This window comes from Polypterus senegalus, chromosome 1 (assembly GCF_016835505.1).
Source record: "Polypterus senegalus isolate Bchr_013 chromosome 1, ASM1683550v1, whole genome shotgun sequence".
Lineage (NCBI taxonomy): Eukaryota > Metazoa > Chordata > Cladistia > Polypteriformes > Polypteridae > Polypterus > Polypterus senegalus.
In genome coordinates this window covers 172,279,314-172,298,485 of record NC_053154.1, presented here as the reverse complement: position 1 = coordinate 172,298,485, position 19,172 = coordinate 172,279,314, and the positions used below count along the sequence as shown (strand labels likewise).

The following is a 19,172-nucleotide window of genomic DNA, read 5'->3' as shown; positions in this document are numbered from 1 at the left end:
TGACCATCATCCTCAAATTCTTCCATGAGAACCCTGAATACAATGAGGATTGATTGAGGTCAGGGCGGCACGGTGGTGCAGTGGTAGTGCAGTAAGGAGACCTCGGTTTCTCCCTGCGTGGAGTTTGCATGTTCTCCCTGTGTCTGCATTGGTTTCCTCCCATAGTCCAAGGACATGCAGGTTTGTCCCTAGTGTGTGCTTGGTATGTGTGCCCTGCAGTGGGCTGGCACCCTGCGCGGGGTTTGTTTCCTGCCTTGTGCTTATGGTTTAAAAAACCTTAAATAATGTCGCTCCATCTTATATTTTGGAATGTCTTACACAACGGGTGTCGAACTCTGGTCCTGGAGGGCCGCAATGGCTGTAGGTTTTCATTCTAACCCTCTTCTTCATTACTGAGCCATTTTTTCTGCTAATTCACTTCTTTTGCCTTTGTTTTAATTAACGTGACTCAGGCCCCTTAGTTGTCCCTTTTTCTTTAATTAGCAGCCAAACAATAATGAGACACAAAATGAGTCGCCACATGACCGGCTCACCTGTGGTCATCACACAATATCTGAAAATAAAGAAAGGTGAAGATCTCGATCATGTTTCTCTGCTGAGGTCACCAAAACATCTTGATGGTGTTCTTAGAAAAAACAGAAAAATTAACAGTTTAGCAAATGTCTGCTGTGGCAGAATGAGAGCAGCAACAGGCCATGGAATTAAATAACGAGTTTAATTAACCCATTAATGCCTCATTTTCCATTGTTGAAATGACAGTCAGGTAATTTTATACGTTATGTATAATTTAAGAAGTGGATTTGCCTAGTGTTCCAATTTTGGAATGCCACATAACTCAACAATGTAATGTAATACATTTTTTTTTCTCTTCAAATTCTTGTTCCTTATATTTTTACGCAACATATGTGAATTTCATGCACAAACTCCTTAGGAATAAATGGGTTAACAGCAAGAATTGACTTCTGATTAAGAGATTGGTTGGAGTTTGAAATCCCAGTTTAGCTGGTCATCTGTTGGCTCGTTTCATGTCTCATTTCTGTTTGGCTGTCGTTGAATGAAGAAAGGAATAAATTCAGAGGCCTGAATCCTTAAAAACATGGCCAATTAAAATAAAGGGAAAAGAAGTTAATTAGCAGTGAAAACTGATCACTGATTAGGAAAAGGGTTAGAATGAAAACCTGCAGCCACTGCGGCCAACCAGGCCTGGAGTTTGACACCCTTGTCTTACACCTTACACTCCAAATCGTAACCTTAGATCTTCAAATGAGTGTCTGCTTAGAATTCCAAGAGCTAAACTTAAAAGAAGTGGTAAGGCGGCCTTCTGCTGTTATGCACCTAAAATCTGGAATAGCTTGCCAATAGGAATTTGCCAGGCTAATACAGTGGAGCGCTTTAAAATACTGCTGATAACTCATTACTTTAACATGGCTTTTTCATAACTTCATCTTAGTTAAATTCTGATGCTCTGTATATTCAATTAATTATCATTATTATTCATGGTGGCTCCAAAATCTGTACTAACCCCTACTTTTTCTGCTGTTCTTTTTCAGGTTTTCTGTGGTGGCAATCTGCGCCACCATCACCTAATCAAAGCACCATGATGTCCCTGCATTGATGGATTAAAGGCGAAAAGTCCACATGACCGTCATCATCAAGTTCTTCCATTAGAACCCTGAATACCATGAGGACTGACTGAGGTCATTTATGTTAGGTAGAATGCCTAGAGGGGGCTGGACGGTATCGTGGCCTGGAACCCCTGCAGATTTTATTTTTTTCTCCAGCCGTCTGGAGTTTTTTTTTTTGTTTGTTTTTTCTGTCCTTCCTGGCTGACCTTACTTTTATTCTATGTTAATTAGTGTTCCCTAATTTTAATTATTTATTGTGTCTTTTTTCTCTTTCTTCATCATGTAAAGCACTTTGAGCTACATTGTTTGTATGAAAATGTGCTATATAAATAAATGTTGTTGTTGATGTTGTTGTTTTCTAGTACTGAGTGCATAATCATTATAGTGTGTAGTATTTCAATTAAAATAACATTTTATATTATGACTACAGCATCCGCTGTGGTGTTCACTATTTAATGTGTGTATAGTCTTTTTGTATTTTTCTTCTATTCTTTGGTTTCCCCAAATAACTGTATATTGGGAATTCATACTGGCAAGAGGCCATCCCCAGAAATGCAAATACCCGCTGTAAGAATTGGTTTGGGTGATAGGCCTGATAAACAGGATCATCCTGTCTCAGGCCAAGACACAAACATCACAAAATTTGGACAGTAGATTGGGAAAAAACAAGGGTGGATGACAAAAATCAAGAAAAAAGAAAAAAAACTGAATCAAAATTAAATCAACTTGAAAAATATAGATTGTGGGAGACAGTACATTGAGACTGGCATCCTTACCTGGCATGGATGCCAATAGAGTGGAAGGACAGGTTAAGATTAATTTTTCAGGGTATTGACTCCCCCAATACATTAGTTAACAGCTATGCTATGGAGACCCACAGGGCATATCGGGAATTGTAGTTCCTATAGGCTGCCCTGTTGGGTCCCAAGGGTGCTGACAGGGGGTGCTGAGGGGTTTTATGAGCCTTACTTTACCCGGCTACAGATGTATCCATAAATACTCCTGAGCCACAGTATCAGGACACTGAAGGTGCTTCCAGGTGTTATATAACAGAAGCAGCCTCCTTCATCCAGGTGAGCCAGAATCAGGAGGAAGCAGACCAAGCATGCCTGGAGGAACAGAGTAGAAAGAAAGTGAATGGAGAATTGTGTTGGGTGTGCCTCCTGACAAACCTGTTTGTGAAGGTAAAAGCCTTTATTTTAATCGGGACTTGTGTCTGTGGTTTGGGGTGCTGCAATGCCCCCTGCTGTTCGCATTAGCTGTCAGACAGCTATCTGAAACATCCAGATAAGAAATATCATTTAAAATTCTGCTTTTTATAGGATACTGATGGTAACGTGTCTGCTTTGCTTTGATGCAAAACTCTTAAAGATTGTGGTTAGCAGTTTGCATCCTACTCTTGTTGATTTGATGTGTGTAATATATTGGCTAAGGCACACTCATAGCACAACCTATAGGATTCAGGTTGCTGTATATCATTATAATCAATTGCTTTTTATTTTGAAAGATGCAGTCAATAAGGTTTAAGACTGGCCTCAGTACTAAGTACTGCTGGACGTGACAGTCATTGGCACATTTGGCTTAAATATAATAGAATAGCAGTATATATAGTGCCAGTTGTTTGGTAACTCACACATGCTGTGCAGACATGGTTTACTGTCTTTGTAAAAAAGGTGTGTAGTGAATTGCTAGAGCGAAACGTGTTTGTTCTGACAAAAACAACGTCCCAATTTGCCAGCTCCTTTAGAAATCGACAGCTTAAACAATTTGGATATTATAGTAGCAGCCAGTAATATGACATTTAGTCACTGTGTTGTGTTCATTTGGCCCCAGTAACTCAAAGAAAGAAGAGAATCTCTTAAAGATGACAAATGAGGTAGTTGTTAAGTAACAATAGGTGAAACAAATCGGACATTTCACCATGTGACTTTTTTTGTTCCCTCTCCCCAAGCTGTTCTTTGTTAGGTTGCTGTTTTGGCAGTGCTCAGTGTGAGATGAATGGAGGCCCTCCATTCTTTTTTACAAAATGCTTTCCAGTCTTGCATCCAACAGTTATGTGAACAAGCTGTAGCTGGGGGAAACTTCTTTGAAGGAAAGTGTATATATAAAGCAGTGAATATTACATGTATAAAACCGTGAGCATTCCACTTCCATATTACCAGTGACCCTGAATTTAGAACTTAATCTTAAAATATCCCATCACAATTTGATTTACAAAGCAAAAAATGTACATTTAAAAGTAATTAGAAAGTACAGTACATATGATACATATAGATGGGTACAATTAAAGGTTGAAGAGTACATAAACAGAACAACCTGAACACTGAAGTGTTATGGGCAAATAGCAGGAGGGACAATATGACAGAATGTAGATTAGCAGAAGAAAGAAGTAAAGATACAATAGAGCTTTCTTCTAGTTATATTTACAAGAAATGTTTATGTTGTAATAATTTCAGACAATTCAAAAACATTTAACAAATGTAGCTTTATATGTGAATTATTACAAGCTGGGTTGCTCATGTGGGACCAATTAAACATTATCAGTTGAATAATAATAATAATACATTTTCTAACACATATTTCCTTGGGATATGAAATAAAATGTATTCAGGCAAAAAGCCACACAGATACGAGGAGAATATGCAGACCAGGACTTTGGAGCTGTGAGGAAACAGCTCTTGTCACTCTGCTACCGTGTCACTCAGGTACAAAACTCTAAGATAAGGATAATGTAATCAAGGATCTACACTAAGGCATTTCAATCAAAAACACTTCATTGTTTTTGAAAATACAGCCATCTAAGAACTGCTTGATACCTGCTTCGCAGTCTTGGCCCACAAAGCCTTCAGGACACTGACAGAAGTAAGCACCGGGCTGATCCAGGCAGATTCCACCGTGTTTACAAGGCTCGGAGAGGCACTCATCCAACTCTGAGATAAAATAAAACAGAAATTACCATTAAAGACTGCGGACCCCTCACCCTTACACAGAGCAGCATCTGAACAAAGTAAAACATTTTATAGTGCAACAATCTCATCAGGCGATAGTGGCCTGGAACTGCAGAGCAGATGAAGTCTTTCTGTCTCAGTGTGATGAGTCATTGGTCTCTCTATTGTATTTTTAAATATCAGCATTTAGAAATATGACACTTTAATTGGCAAATTAGAAAAAATGTTTGTTTTTTTAAAGTAAGTGCACAGCAAGCTTAAGGAGATACCTGCAGCTGATCCAGACCTGAGAAAGGGTACCCAGAATGGAAGAAAAGCAGCTTTCATTCACTCTACCTGTTTCACAGTTTGGTCCAGTAAAGCCATTCTCACAAGCGCAGATATAGGCAGCAACACGATCTTTGCAGGTTCCACCATTCAAGCAGGGCTCTGAGAGGCACTCATTGATTTCTGCAAAATAGGAAAAACCTTTGACTTTGATGTGTGAAAATAACTACCATGGTGGCATGTACCTTTTCAGATACACACAAATATTTTATTGAAAAATTTCCCTCAATGACAGAATGATGGTGAGGTGCAGCCCTTTTTCATATTCCTGTCTCTGGGAATTTTCACATTCTCTCCATATTGGTGTATTTTTTAATTTTCTGTATTTTTCCTGTGGCAACTCTAAATTAGTCATGTATGGTGTTGTGTTTCCTACCGATACCTCATTCAAGGTTTGCTTTTGCCTTTTGTCTGACCCTACAAGGTTTCTGTGATGGAAAGTTGCTACATCCTCTTTCTGACACACTAACACTGAGGACTTTCAGTCAACAAATTATTTAGCAGAAGTGTGCCAAGAAACATTACTGGGGCTCCTTTATACCAACAACTATACTCTACATAATGCCTCACTTTGACAGGTGCTGGCAAGGCAGAACTTTTCTTTCTTTTGAATTTTATTGCTTTATTAGTCATTCTGGTGTGTGTTCAGATCAAAGTGTGTGTGTGTATAATTATTTATTTACTTATTTATCTATTTTTGTATTTATTTATTTGAAGAGCTTCTGTAAATCAACTAATTTCATGCTGGAGACAAAGAAAATTACATGAGTAATTTCACCACAATATGAGTTGATCCATTAATGCAGTTAATGCTTTTGACTGTCTGTTCTTATCTATGTTTGTCTATATAAGCTTAAAAATATCTTTATCTAGTTAGCATGGCTGAAGTAGAATGAGGATTCATTTGTCACTCTCCAACAGATCTAATGGAAAAAAATATATAAGCCTTTATAGAGTGACTTTGGAACATTTATTTTTAAGAAATCTACGACAAAGCTAATCCTATTTCTTAAGTCTGCTATTTTTTAATATATTGAACAGCAGGCATTTGGGATGGCATCCTTAACCAGGAGGCTAATGTAACTGAGGAGCAGGGGGAAATGTTAGATTCAAAACAGTGGCTTACCCAATATGTTTAGATGGCAGCACATCCAGGCTTGTGTTCCTACATGGATACCTGCAGGGTATAATATAGTTCCATGGGGCATCGTGGTTGAGCTCCATGGGGTTCGCCAGGGGTAGCTATTGGGATTAGTAATCCCTACTTTCTAAGATTTCTGATTGACTTGGAAGTACTTCCATTGGACTGTGCCCTAGTACTGGGAAGTACTCCTGGGTCCAAGATAAAAGAAACCGCTCTAACACATCCAGGCAAGTTAGAGATGGGAGTGGAGACAGGCAACACTTGCTTGGGAGGAGTGGAAGAACAATAGAAAGAGAGCGAAATAATTATAATTTGTGGAGTGCTATATTGGAAAAGAAGCCTTTTGTAAGATAACAGTTAACAATAAAGTTTACATTTGTATGAGGACTTGTTGTTGTAGTTGTGTTTTGGGTTTGGGGTGCTACAACTGCCCCCATTCCACCTGGCACAGCCTTCCTTATCATTGTGGTGTACCAGAAAGTACAGTGTGCATCGCCTCCAGATCAGGCAACAAAATAGTGCATAAACTGGCAAACACTCTCTGGTGAGTTCTTTTTAATGCCAAAAGCAGAAAATTGGGCGCAGAGACATGGAATGCAGTATACAGTATACTATGCTGTTTATGCCCAGTTTTCTACATGGGACAAACATCTAAAACACCTGCAACACACATAAAAAGAGCATCGCAATGCTGTCTGAAGGAATTTACACACAATCTCTGATATACGCACATATGCACATACCAAACATACGTTTAACTGGGACATGGTACAAATAAAACTCAAAGCTAAGTGGACCCTGAGCTTCGCAATTTCGTCTATCTGTATACTTGTATATGGTTGAGATGACAATAAAGTTCACTTTGACTTGACTTTGACTTGAAAAGTGCCAAAGATTGGGCTGAATCATGGGTATCAAATGAAAACAGTCACATGAACCAAGCATACACAGGCTTAAAAAGAAGAACATCTACAATAGATATTAAATAAAACTTTATGACCAACACCTCTGATCCCACCTTATTAATCCAACCCCTCCACACCCTCCTACCCTTCTTCATTTGTTATATACTGCCTTTGATTTCTGTATGTCTAATAATTTTCCTCATTTTCCACTGATCTCCCTGGTATACTCATTATGAAGATAATGAACACAAAATCTGCAGTTCTTCTTGGTAAAACACATTTTGTTTTCCTTTTTTTTGGTTTATCTACAGGTGGGCTGCACTTCTTGACTGCTTTTAAGTCTGATCTTCCTTTACATAATCTATACCAATGAAACCACCTACAAAGAAATACACCAACACTAATTGTTTTCTAGTTGTAAACATGGTCAGAATGATACTTTGCTGATTCAACAATTCAAACTAAAGTCTGTGAGGCATTTGTCAAACTCTGCTAATGCCAATAGTAAGCCGAAGCTTTCCAAGAGTGTAATAACACAGGCAGTAGACCAGATTCATTGGTCTGAACAAAGATGGGGCCTTGACAGGCTGGTAATTTACTGCTTATGTACTCTTATTTGCAAAGACATACCCACCTTCACAAATAGGAGGCTGACTCCAGGAACCGTGAATACCGCACACGCTTATTGTGGATTCTGGGATGAGTGAGTAACCAGAGTGGCAGACATAGATGGCACTTGATCCAGGATGAGTGGAGCTGTACTGAACCTGCGAGTTCTTCACACGAGATGGGGAACCACAGCTGATCTCTGAAAGCACATGCACTGGCCATTAATACCCATCCATGTATTTTTAAATATTCACCATATCACTCCCATTTTGCAGCAGCTTCATTGGCTTCCAGTTCTAAATTCAATTCAAACTTCTCTTACTAACTTTTAAGGCTATCCACAACCTTGCTCTTCCATATCTGTCCGACCTCCTCTATGTTGCCATTTCCTCTCGCACCCTCAGATCCTTTTCCTCCATCCACTTGACTGTCCCCTTCGTCCGTCTTACCACTATTCGGAACTCACTACCACCTGAGCTTAGAAATATTGAATCATTTTCACTTTTCAAATCTAAACTTAAAACTCATTTGTTTAAGACTGCTTTTTCTCTTTGATTACAATTGTTCTGTCTGATTTTAACTTCTATAATCTGTGTTTTGTCTATTGTTCGGTGTCCTTGAGTGTTTAGAAATAAATAAATAAAATATTAATATTCAGCTATACTTTTTTGGTATACAGTAGCAGGGAATTCATTTAATAAAACAAATCTTATTATTTTAGAGCTATTTAAGAATTTATACACAACAGTACACATCTTCTCTATCAAAGCTTGTGCATGTCATGCCATTTGGATCATAAATTGGTTTATACATTTAAAGAATGTGAAACAAAGGGCTCAGAAATAGTAGACAGGGATCATGTTCAAGAGATGAGCAAACTTCTGTTATGGGCAAGCTTTAATACCTTTGTGATCAATCTTAAACATTAACTAAAAATTGCGACAAAAAGAACATTGCCAAAGTTTAAAAAATCCCTACCTAAACTAAGCAGAATAGAAAGAAGTGTTTTTTTTTCAGCAATTGTGTAGTAGGATAACATTTGATACCAAAACATTGTGTTAAATAAAGACTCTGTGACCACCAGGGGATGCCACTGAGCCTTGAACACCAGACAGACCTCAAGCATTCAAAATTCCAGGTTAAAATCCTAGGCAGTATACTCAAACAAATAAGCACCTTAAACCTCCTCCCACTCCTCCACATCGAGTGATGTCCTCTGCCTCCAGACTCTGACAACCAATGGCAAGCTAAGGCATCTCTTTCTCTCTTAGACCTGGGAATACTTCTGGAGCCAGAGCATTGCTTGATGTAAGCACTTCTAAGTCAGACAGAAGCCCCTCAAAGTAAGGGCAGCTTTCCACTGTAGCTCTCACTGGTGGCACCCAGGGACCCTGACAGGGCTGTCCCACAGGACTGTAATTCCCACTTTGCACCATGGATATCCATGTAGGTATCATAGGCCAATGAGGAACAAAAGCTTGCACAGGTTGATTACCCCTGTCCCATTATACTGGCCTCTTGGCCTCTATTAAACCGTGAACCATTCTGGCTGCAATACTAGCCCATGCTTTGTGTCCATGATAACACGTATTAGTGATGTCACTTTGAACGCAATATGATTAAGAGAATGGCAATTCGTATGGCCATACCCATAAAAAAAACAACACAAAATAGCAGAATATGAAAAAAATATCCTAAATAAGTAAAATAAAATGAAAGTAGTACAATAATCACAAAACTTTCTGCTATGTGATTATTTTTCTTAAGGTAAAACCATCTTTAAAGTTGACCAATAATAAGGGGAAATATTAAGGTGGAATATTAAGTAATTTTGTGGCTCCCTAAATCCATGTAACCACTTTTATATGTTTGACTCTATTACAAAATACAAATAGAGAATTTCAGATTACCATCCATCCATCCATTTTCTAACCTGCTGAATCCGAATACAGGGTCACGGGGGTCTGCTGGAGCCAGTCCCAGCCAACACAGGGCACAAGGCAGGAACCAATCCTGAGCAGGGTGCCAACCCACCGCAGGACACACACAAACACACCCACACACCAAGCACACCCACGGGCCAATTTAGAATCGCCAATCCATCTAACCTGCATGTCTTTGGATTGTGGGAGGAAACCCACGCAGGAGTGCGGGGAGAACATGCAAACTCCACGCAGGGAGGACCTGGGAAGCGAACCCGGGTCTCCTAACTGCGAGGCAGCAGCGCTACCACCGCGCCACCGTGCCGCCCTTTCAGATTACTTCACCTACTATTGATGCTTGTTTGTTTAGTTTTCACTGACAAGAACAGATATCGCCTAACCCTTTGTAATGGAAGCACATTCCTATCCTTCAGGGTGGCCCAGACTTTCTGGTCATAATACATTTTGCTTGTTGAGAGATGTCCAAATCTATAGCTGGCAGAATCACTATGACATGTCTATAACATATGGCCCATTCTTCTCTGTTTAATGGAGGCATCTTAACACCATCTGCCTTATTATTTAATAGATGAATGTGGAATACAAATTTTTGTGAAGCCCCACAGCCCACAGTAGCCAGACAGCTAACGTAATGGATGCAAAAGCTTATTTGTAACGTGCTTAGTTTGAGGAAGACACTGCAGAGTTGCTTTAACATTCCTGTCTGTCCATTGAGAAGACCAGATATTTTTCTTTTTCTATTCTTTCTATTCCTTTTTTCTCTTAATCTTTCCTTTTCCTTAGGAAGTTTATTTGATTACCAGTGCAGACATTTTTCAGAAAACACAAAGGGACTGTACAATAAGCGAAGCATGTGTATAGAAATTAATATATGAATTACAAATCCTTATAACCAAGGCTTGGTTTTTCCCTTGGACTTAGAAGTTACCTGCTTATGTGAGCATTCAGTAGCCATCTGTGGCATTAAACTGATCCATATAGAATATACCAATAGTATTCTTATGTATCCATATTGTTTTTGAACTGCACAAGGTAATAAAATATATAAAACACACTATATTCAAAAATCAATGCTGTCTCTAGAGTCATTTCAGATTTAGGGGTAGCTAGAGGCTGCAATTGTGATTTAGCACCACTGGTGCTGCATAAAACTTCTGGGTTAGATCCAAAATTAAGAAACTGGATTGGTTTTTTAAAGAATTACTCCAACCAAAAATTATATTTTCTACATATTAGTTACCTCATGTACTTTTTAGTGGTGGCTGAGAAACATTTTTAATTCCATTTCAAGCAGAATGTAAATAACAAGTTTTCGAATATAATAGGGGTCTATGGTGACCAGTGCTGGACAACAGAAACAATATTAAAAAGTACATGAAAAAATCTCTTGCTGCTTGTGTCACATAGCCCATGAATCAAGTTCACCACTCGTATGCTCACAGAGTCCCAAACACACATACATTCTGATTAAAATGCTGTTAAATCAACCACTTTCAGGACATATCATCTATTGTTAAATTCTGCTACGTACTTCTAAATTTTTATTTGTATACTGTATTGAGGATTTGTTCTGTTCTGTGTATTATATTGTACTGTATTGACCCCCTGCCTTTTGACACCCACTGCACGTCCAACCTACATGGAAAGGGGTCTCTCTTAGAACTGCCTTTCCCAAGGTTTCTTCCATTTTTTCCCTACTGGGGTTTTTTTGGGAGTTTTTCCTTGTCACGGCTGGGGGGCTGTCAAGAGACAGGGCCTGTTAAAGCCCATTGTGGCACTCCTTGTGTGATTTTGGGCTATACAAAAATAATTTGTATTGTATTGTATTGTATTGTACATAATATTGTGGAAGAAAATTAAAAGCACTCAGACGTGCCCAAGCATTTAAATTAAAGACCTGCTATTCCCCCACAACTGGTCATGAGTCCAGCCCAATATCATCTTATTCATTGGCTGACACTGCACTTCATGTGATATCAGAAATGCAAAGTACACAGAAAGACAACTAAAAATTAAAAGTTAAAGAAAAGTTAGTGAGGACTGGCACTAAATAATTCTGAGAAATACTGTATCAGTTGTGGCTCACCACTATGAATATAAATATAACAATGTCAGATGGGTCCACAATTCAAGAGTTTTTTCTCATCAGAGCACGTTCCATTTTCATTCAAGAGAATGTTTATCTTCCTTAATAAAAGGACAAGGGTTGGTGTGGTTGTCTGTGTGGCGGTCCAGTTGCTATGTCTCTGTCATTCCAATGGATGTATATTACAAACATTTTAGTAATAAATGTATTGTATTTACCACTCCAACAGATGGTGCCTGACAAAAATTAACACTGCTTTTACAAATCCTATATCAAATGGTATTTAACAGAAACATATGCATTGCACTTGTCATTCTAATGGAGGTGCTATCAAACATTTGTGGTAATGCATTTTATTGCTTCAAATGTTTATGATGTGACATCTGTTGGAATTTTAAAAAATAATGCATTTTATTGGTACTTGTCTCTCTATTATAAAAGAAAATCTTGAGATGAGAAGAGACTATTGCCAAGAGATTTTTTCAAACCGGTAGAGGGTGTCCCGCCCTCTTCTCAACCATTTCTGGTTAACGGCCCACGCCCACAGTCCTCTCACCTCTCATTCGTGTGAATGCTTTTGTCAGACACAGTTCCTGTGCTCTCAGTTCTTATAAATTTTTACATTTTCCTCTCTTTAAGTTCCCAATAAAAGAAGACTTATTATGTCCAAATCTTATTGAAGAATTTCATCCCAAAGGGTTATCAACAGAAGAAATGAGTACACGGGCAATCCAAGCACAGAGAAACGATGAAGTCAAACGGATTAACGTGGAAATTGTTGACCGGTAGCACGGTAAATTGGTTAAATACGTATCACTAGACTATGCTAAAACAGTTGGTGGTGATTGTGCGGAAGATGAAAACATCAACTTACAATATCCTGTAGAATATCTACAACCGGTCTTCCTCCGGCCAAATTACTGTTGAAACCAGGATGTATCATAATGTTATTGCATAATTCATGTATGAGTGATGGGCTATGTAATAGGGCAAGATTAGTTGTATTCAAAATTGGTTGAAAAATTCTGACATTTAAAATTTTAACAGGTGAAAAGAAAGGTAATGTACATCTTCCACAGAAAACATTAGACAGCAAAGGAGATGCCATTCATGTGAAAATGTTTACAGTTTCCCATTAGAATAGCTTTTCCTATGACAATTAACGAATCACAGGAAAAAGTCAGTTTATTTATTAGAGAGAAAGAATACTCACTCATTGGCAGTTATATGTTGCATTGTCAAGATGTAAGTTCAAACACGGAATCAAAATTCAATGTGATATTGACAAAAAGTTAATTCCAAATATTGTTTTTGCTGAAGTTTTACAGTAAAAGTGTAAATTTAAAAAGCATTTGAGTGTTAATTTCAATGCTAAACAGAACAAAAACGAATAACACAATAAATACTTCTAATGCAACATGAAACATAATTTTCTTTCAATTTATTACCTTTTACTATTTTTTACTATGGTTAATTACTTGCTTTAATGTAAAATAGTTAGTTCTATTATCCATATGTAACAACTCCCATGAAAATAACAATCTGCTTAAATTGTACATACGTGAGCGACAGAGCCGCAAAGTTGCTAGCGCCCACCTGGGGGTTGGCAAGCGATGTGAGCAGGGGGCAGAGCCCGCTATTATTACAAAATACGTTCCAATAGATATTGCAGTGCAAATATTAACACTGAGGTTTGCATTGATTACTTAGATATCATCCTACTGTATCTTTGATGGGTAGCACTAGCTTGAAAATATTTTAGTAAAAATACTGTTAAAAAAATGATATGTTTCATATGTTGTGAGCATACGACTGGAAGACCTGACATATGAATTACACAACACAAAAAAATTGAGACTTTTTGATATCATTTGCAGTTGTCCAATTGTCACCATAAATGCTTACTATATCAGAAACTTTGTTTTCTTTATTCCATATGAAAACATGAGAGTATTGCTACAATCCATATGGGTATCCCATTCAGGGTCACAATGAGCTGCTGCCTTTCCTGACACTGGCTGCATGCCAGAAACAACCCTACATAGGCTGCCAGTCTTTTCAAAAAAATACCTTCTTGTTGTTAAAATTATGTTACCTGTCTCACAGTGTGTCCCTCGGAATCCAAACTTACAGTGACATTGGTAAGCCCCGTCTGTATCTGCTGTGCAGTTGCCTCCATGTTTACAGGGGTTTGAAAGGCAAGCATCTAGAGCTGAAAACAGATGTTAAGTGAAGTGACATATTTACAGGCATAATCAATTCTACATTTTTTCAATCAATGAAAACAGAAAACAACCATAACAGCATAACAACTCTGAATTAGATTAGACAGAATTATAAAAGTACTTATTTACTGCCAGAACTTTTTTTACTCTGACCCCGTGGTACATGAACTTTACTATCAGTTTGGATTTATGTGTTGTTTATGGTTTATTCTTGTCTTTGTTAATTTTGAGTTAGTAGTTTTATGTGTTTATGTTATTTCTTTAAGGTTCACTCACCATTTATTATTTCCCTTCTCTCCCCTTAATTGTGTCTCCATTTATTGGGATTTGTTGGTGGAGCACCAGGAGGCAGGGCCACCCTGAAAGCGCTACTGCTGGATCCTCCTTCTGGCTTATTATTTTATTTATAAATTTATTTGTAGTTACTTGTCTGGCCAGTAAAATCTTTTGTGGAGTATCTGAAGGCCTAACACCCTTTTGCCACATCTGCATCACAGCAGTGCCACCCTCACTAGAATCCGTAAATTTCAGAAAATGAACCACTCTGAATGGCAATAATTTAATCAAGCTGTGTAGTTCCAGCCTTGTGTTTTATAAACCTTCTGGACAAGGCCTGCTCAGAGTCAAAGATGTAGCAGCCAGAAATAGGTCAGGAATGGAAGGATCAGCATTGTGATAGGAAGTCCTCTTCTATGATGCATTATGATCACTCAAGTATATGTTATAATTAGCATGTTAATTTATTTACATGGCTGTAAGCCTTTCACTATACAAAAAACATCACCACATGTGGTCTCTTGGAGTGGCCCTTTCTGTTCCTTGCCAATTACTGCATATGCAATTATCTAATGAAATCCTCCTGAACACATGACCACTATCACAAAAGCTAGATGCTAGCACACTGCATGCAGAGTCAGCCTGTTGGTTCTTCTTTCTACAATTTACTGTTTTGCTTATTCTGCCTTCTTTGTCTTCACTGCCAAACACTTTAAGACTATTTGGTCACCTGTATCCAATCACTCCATCATTGATCATGAATGGAACCATAGCAATATGATGCAATCAATTAGTGAAGTATGTCAAGTAAAATATCAATATATATGTTTAATGATAATAACTTTTGTTTGTCAAATTAACCACTTAAATTGTGATGCCCCACTGAATTCATTCATACTATTGTTCAAGTTCACATATTAACTGAAACATGAGGAGATCTACAAGTCTTTTTTGAGAGGCTGAAGTCTAATTCCTACCATTCTCACAATGCCTTCCAGTGAAATCCGCAGTACATTCACATTTGTACTTTCCAATGTAATGGAAGCAAGTTCCGCCATTAATGCAAGGGCTTGATGAACAAGGGTCTGGTTTTCCTGGAATGTAAAGGCAAATGACCTGTGAAAAAACAAGTCTACATTTTCTACCTTTAAGGTGAAGCACCTTTAATCCCACGCATTTTCTAAAAAAACAATAATGGTTTATTAAGTATTAACTTGAAATTTTAAATTAGGACCATGCAAATTAATGTAATTGTCAACATGTGTAACATCTTTTCTGGTATATAGTTTTAAAAAATATTTTAACTGTGTATCAAACCCTGCACAGGATGAAACATCTTCAATTGACAGCATAGAATCTAAAATGGCTTCTGCAAAAAACTCATAGGTTTCTTTACATATATTCAAGACAATATTCTTTTTGTTTTTTTTGCCTCATAGTTAATTTTGAACTGATTAGTTCTTTACAGATAATTTGCTGCCCTCTGTCAGATTCTGTACTTATAGCACCATTGTTATCCATGAGGATGCACCACTAAACCTAAAGTTTAGAGTATCAGTTTCTATTAATTCAAAATGCAATTATAAATTCTATGCATAAAAGTTGGCATGTAAAGATGTTATTAAATTTTTCTCCATACAAACCTATGTTTTATTGAAATTAAACAAAACTTTCTGGTGAAAAGTAAAAGTATATCTAAAGTTACAAGAAGCTACTCATGTTATACACAAAAATTAAATTACAAACCAGAAAGGTAACAAACATTTCCAGATTAGAACATAAATATGCAAGTTCCCCTATTGCAGAGCTCTATAAAAAATATTAGCTTTGCAAACAAAATTCAGTTTATTGGTCACTTGAGAAATGCAGAAATTATTTCTTAAAATGCATCATTTTTACTAGCAACTTGTAGAAAGGAGAGATAAGATGCTATCCTAAATACATAACAATGCTGTCAGAACCAATGTTTTCAAACATGAGGAACGTTTTTAAGGAAAATTATAAGCCCTGTCCAGGGTAATGTTGCTTCATTGTGCCTTATACTAGCTGGGATAGTTTCCACCAACCCCTCCCAATGACCCTAGTCTGGATTACATGATATGACATGACAATATATAATGGCTTACTTATCAGTGTGTAACATAAATGATACTCATGATGATTTAATTAAGTATTTTTAAATAAAACTGAAATACCACATCTTCAGCTAATGTACAATATAAACAAGCTGGATAAACATTTGAATTGGATCACACTGAAATCTTGAATTTAGTTAACCTCTATGAACTGTGGAAAAGATGTAGGCCAAGACAGTAAATAATAGAAAAAGAAAACAAGCAGACTCTATTGTTCATTTTATTTATGTTAATGTTGCTTTTGTTGAGTATGTGCATTATTCTTTATATTCAATCTTGTATGTATGCTGCCTTGGCCATGTTCCACGTGTTTTGTTGTTGGTCCCCAAAGAGGTGGTGACACCTTCCAATCACCACCAGGACCTGCTCTCTGCTCTATATTTTTGGAGGGTCTTCCACAGTTCCTCAAAGTTAATTTAATTTTGAATGTGCTATGGAGTTTTGGTGAGTTCTTGTGTTTTGCTGTGCTTTTGGGAATTTCTGGATTTTTGACCCTCTTTTGTACTGTTTTTTGACCATTCTCTGGATCTGTGATTTGGGACATAGTCTGCTTGGATTGCCTTGTGTTTAATGCAACTCCATTCTGCCATTGTGCTCATGGGAACTTCATAGTATTACAGAAAATATTTTGTGAAAATGAAATTCTTTTTATTTTTTTAAAGTTTCTGTGTTTCTTATTTATCTAAGCCAGGGTTTGGCAGCATAGCCATCTCTAGTGAGTATGTTTTGAAAGCTTTTCGGATCTTTGTGCTTTGGATCTCCTAGTTGTAAAACCTGCCATTATTTTTTAACAAACAAAAAGCATAAAGAAGTTGCCAGAGTGGCAGTCCAAGGAAAACACAATCCTTATACAGATATCCAAGGCAAGATCTAAAAAACAGAGTAGAAGATCATAAATTCCAGAAAACAATAGCACAAGCACATAAAAATCACAGTAAATCACCAGATCCCTATAATACAAATAAGTTAAGTGTGTACCTAAAGAATTACATACACACCGAGGGTCATATTTATATACTACCAAAAATTTAATTTAAAGGTTTAACATTTTGTATTACATGGCTCACACCAATACTCTTCATGTCAATGTGTAGCACTGGTGTTCATTTTCTTGATTTATACATACTGACTTAGGTACAGGGGAGTGGGGGGAACAGGGAGTGGGGAGTGGGCAGGCAGGTTTACGATAGTCCTGGTGCAATGCTACATAAACGTTGTTTTGTTTTATTTTTCATTTCATGTTTCTGTAAGAAGATCAAATCAAAGTCATATCATCCATCCATTATCCAATCCGCTATATCCTCACACAGCCCACCGCAGGGCACACACACCAAACACACACTAGGGACAATTTAGGATCACCAATGCACCTAAATTGCATGCCTTTGGACTTTGGGAGGAAACCAGAGCACCCGTAGGAAACCCACACAGACACGGGGAGAACATGCAAACTCCATGTTTGCAGGGAAGACCCAGGAAGCAAACCCAGGTCTCCTTACTGCGAGGTAGCAGCACTAACACTGTGCCACTGTGCTGCCCAAGTCATATCACATAAGCCTTAAATCTATACTAATAAAAGGCAAAGCCCTCACTCACTCACTCACTCACTGACTCACTCACTCACTCACTGACTCATCACTAATTCTCCAACTTCCCGTGTGGGTGGAAGGCTGAAATTTGGCAGGTTCATTCCTTACAGCTTCCTTACAAAAGTTGGGCAGGTTTTATATCGAAATTCTACGCGTAATGGTCATAACTGGAAGCAGTTTTTCTCCATTTACTGTAATGGAGATGAGCTTCAACGCCGTGGGCGGAGTTTCGTGTGACATCATCACGCTCCCACGTAATCACGCAGTACATAGAAAACCAGGAAGACCTCAAAAAAGCGCTGAAGAAAACATGCATTATATAATTGAGAAGGCAGCGAAACAATAAGAAGCGAGCGAGTGACATATACAACCATATTCATGAGTTCTGCTACTTCGGAAACAAAGCACGATGTAAACCTACACTTTAAATTAAGTTCATAGACAGGCTGCCGCTGGCGTTTGTAATTTAGTGCCCACCCATATAAGGCCGTCCGTCAGCGGCAATCCAATAGCAAACTGCCACGGGTAAATATTCACGGGTGAAGGACTGTGCTTATGGAGAGGAAGATGAGATGGTCAGGGTGGTGTTTGACACAAACTCAGCGAAACTGCGAGAGAAAGTTTTAAGTGCCAGGACTAAGGTAACATTAAATACAGCCATGGACATAGCACGAGATGGCACCAGCACAGCTGGGAACCTTCGATGCATGTACACCGAGTGGCTCACATGAACTGACGCAGTGCACAGATAAAAAGCAACAGTTCCAAAGAGCTGAACAAAACCGAATTACACAATTGAAAAGGCAGCAAAAAATATGAAGCGTTTGATACATACAAGCATATTCATAAATCCAACTACTGCGGAAACAAAGCACACGTTGGAAAAAGTCAATGTCCCGCTAAAGGAAGACAGTGTAAAAAAAACCCGTGCATGCAGTGTGTCAGGTCTCAGATAAAGAAGAAGACGAGCTGTTTATTGATGCAGTAAGAAACGAATCGATGAATGAAACCTGTCATCTTTACAACGATTGACAAACACGGAATGTAACTTGAACACAACACATCCTACAAATACGAACCTGATTGAAAGAAATAATGATAATCAAATCCTTGATGACAGCAACACTCAGTAACACTCACAAAACAAATACTGTATATTGACAGTCATGTTACGTTATTTTTAAAATGTTCCCTTTTCTTTTTCATAGCTTTTTTAACACACTACTTCTCCGCTGCAATACGCGGGTATATATATATATATGTATATATATATATCCCGATCTACATACTCGAATAATGGATACTTTATTCGCCATCAATGATTGTTTTGGTAAAGCCATACTCAGTGTAATCATTAGAT

The 19,172-nt window shown here is 37.9% G+C and overlaps 1 protein-coding gene across 2 annotated transcripts in view; it reads right to left on the bottom strand.

Moving 5' to 3' along the window:
* The window catches only part of sned1 (sushi, nidogen and EGF-like domains 1), a 188,680-nt gene that overhangs the window by 49,892 nt on the left and 119,616 nt on the right, over positions 1 to 19,172 (bottom strand). For both annotated transcript variants that reach the window (XM_039763063.1, XM_039763071.1), the window contains 5 exons: positions 15,066 to 15,182; positions 13,683 to 13,799; positions 7,584 to 7,757; positions 4,910 to 5,023; positions 4,442 to 4,555 (listed from right to left, as the gene is read on the bottom strand). In XM_039763063.1, the coding sequence (XP_039618997.1) occupies positions 4,442 to 4,555; positions 4,910 to 5,023; positions 7,584 to 7,757; positions 13,683 to 13,799; positions 15,066 to 15,182 (636 nt within the window). The remainder of the gene's footprint in view (positions 1 to 4,441; positions 4,556 to 4,909; positions 5,024 to 7,583; positions 7,758 to 13,682; positions 13,800 to 15,065; positions 15,183 to 19,172) is intronic.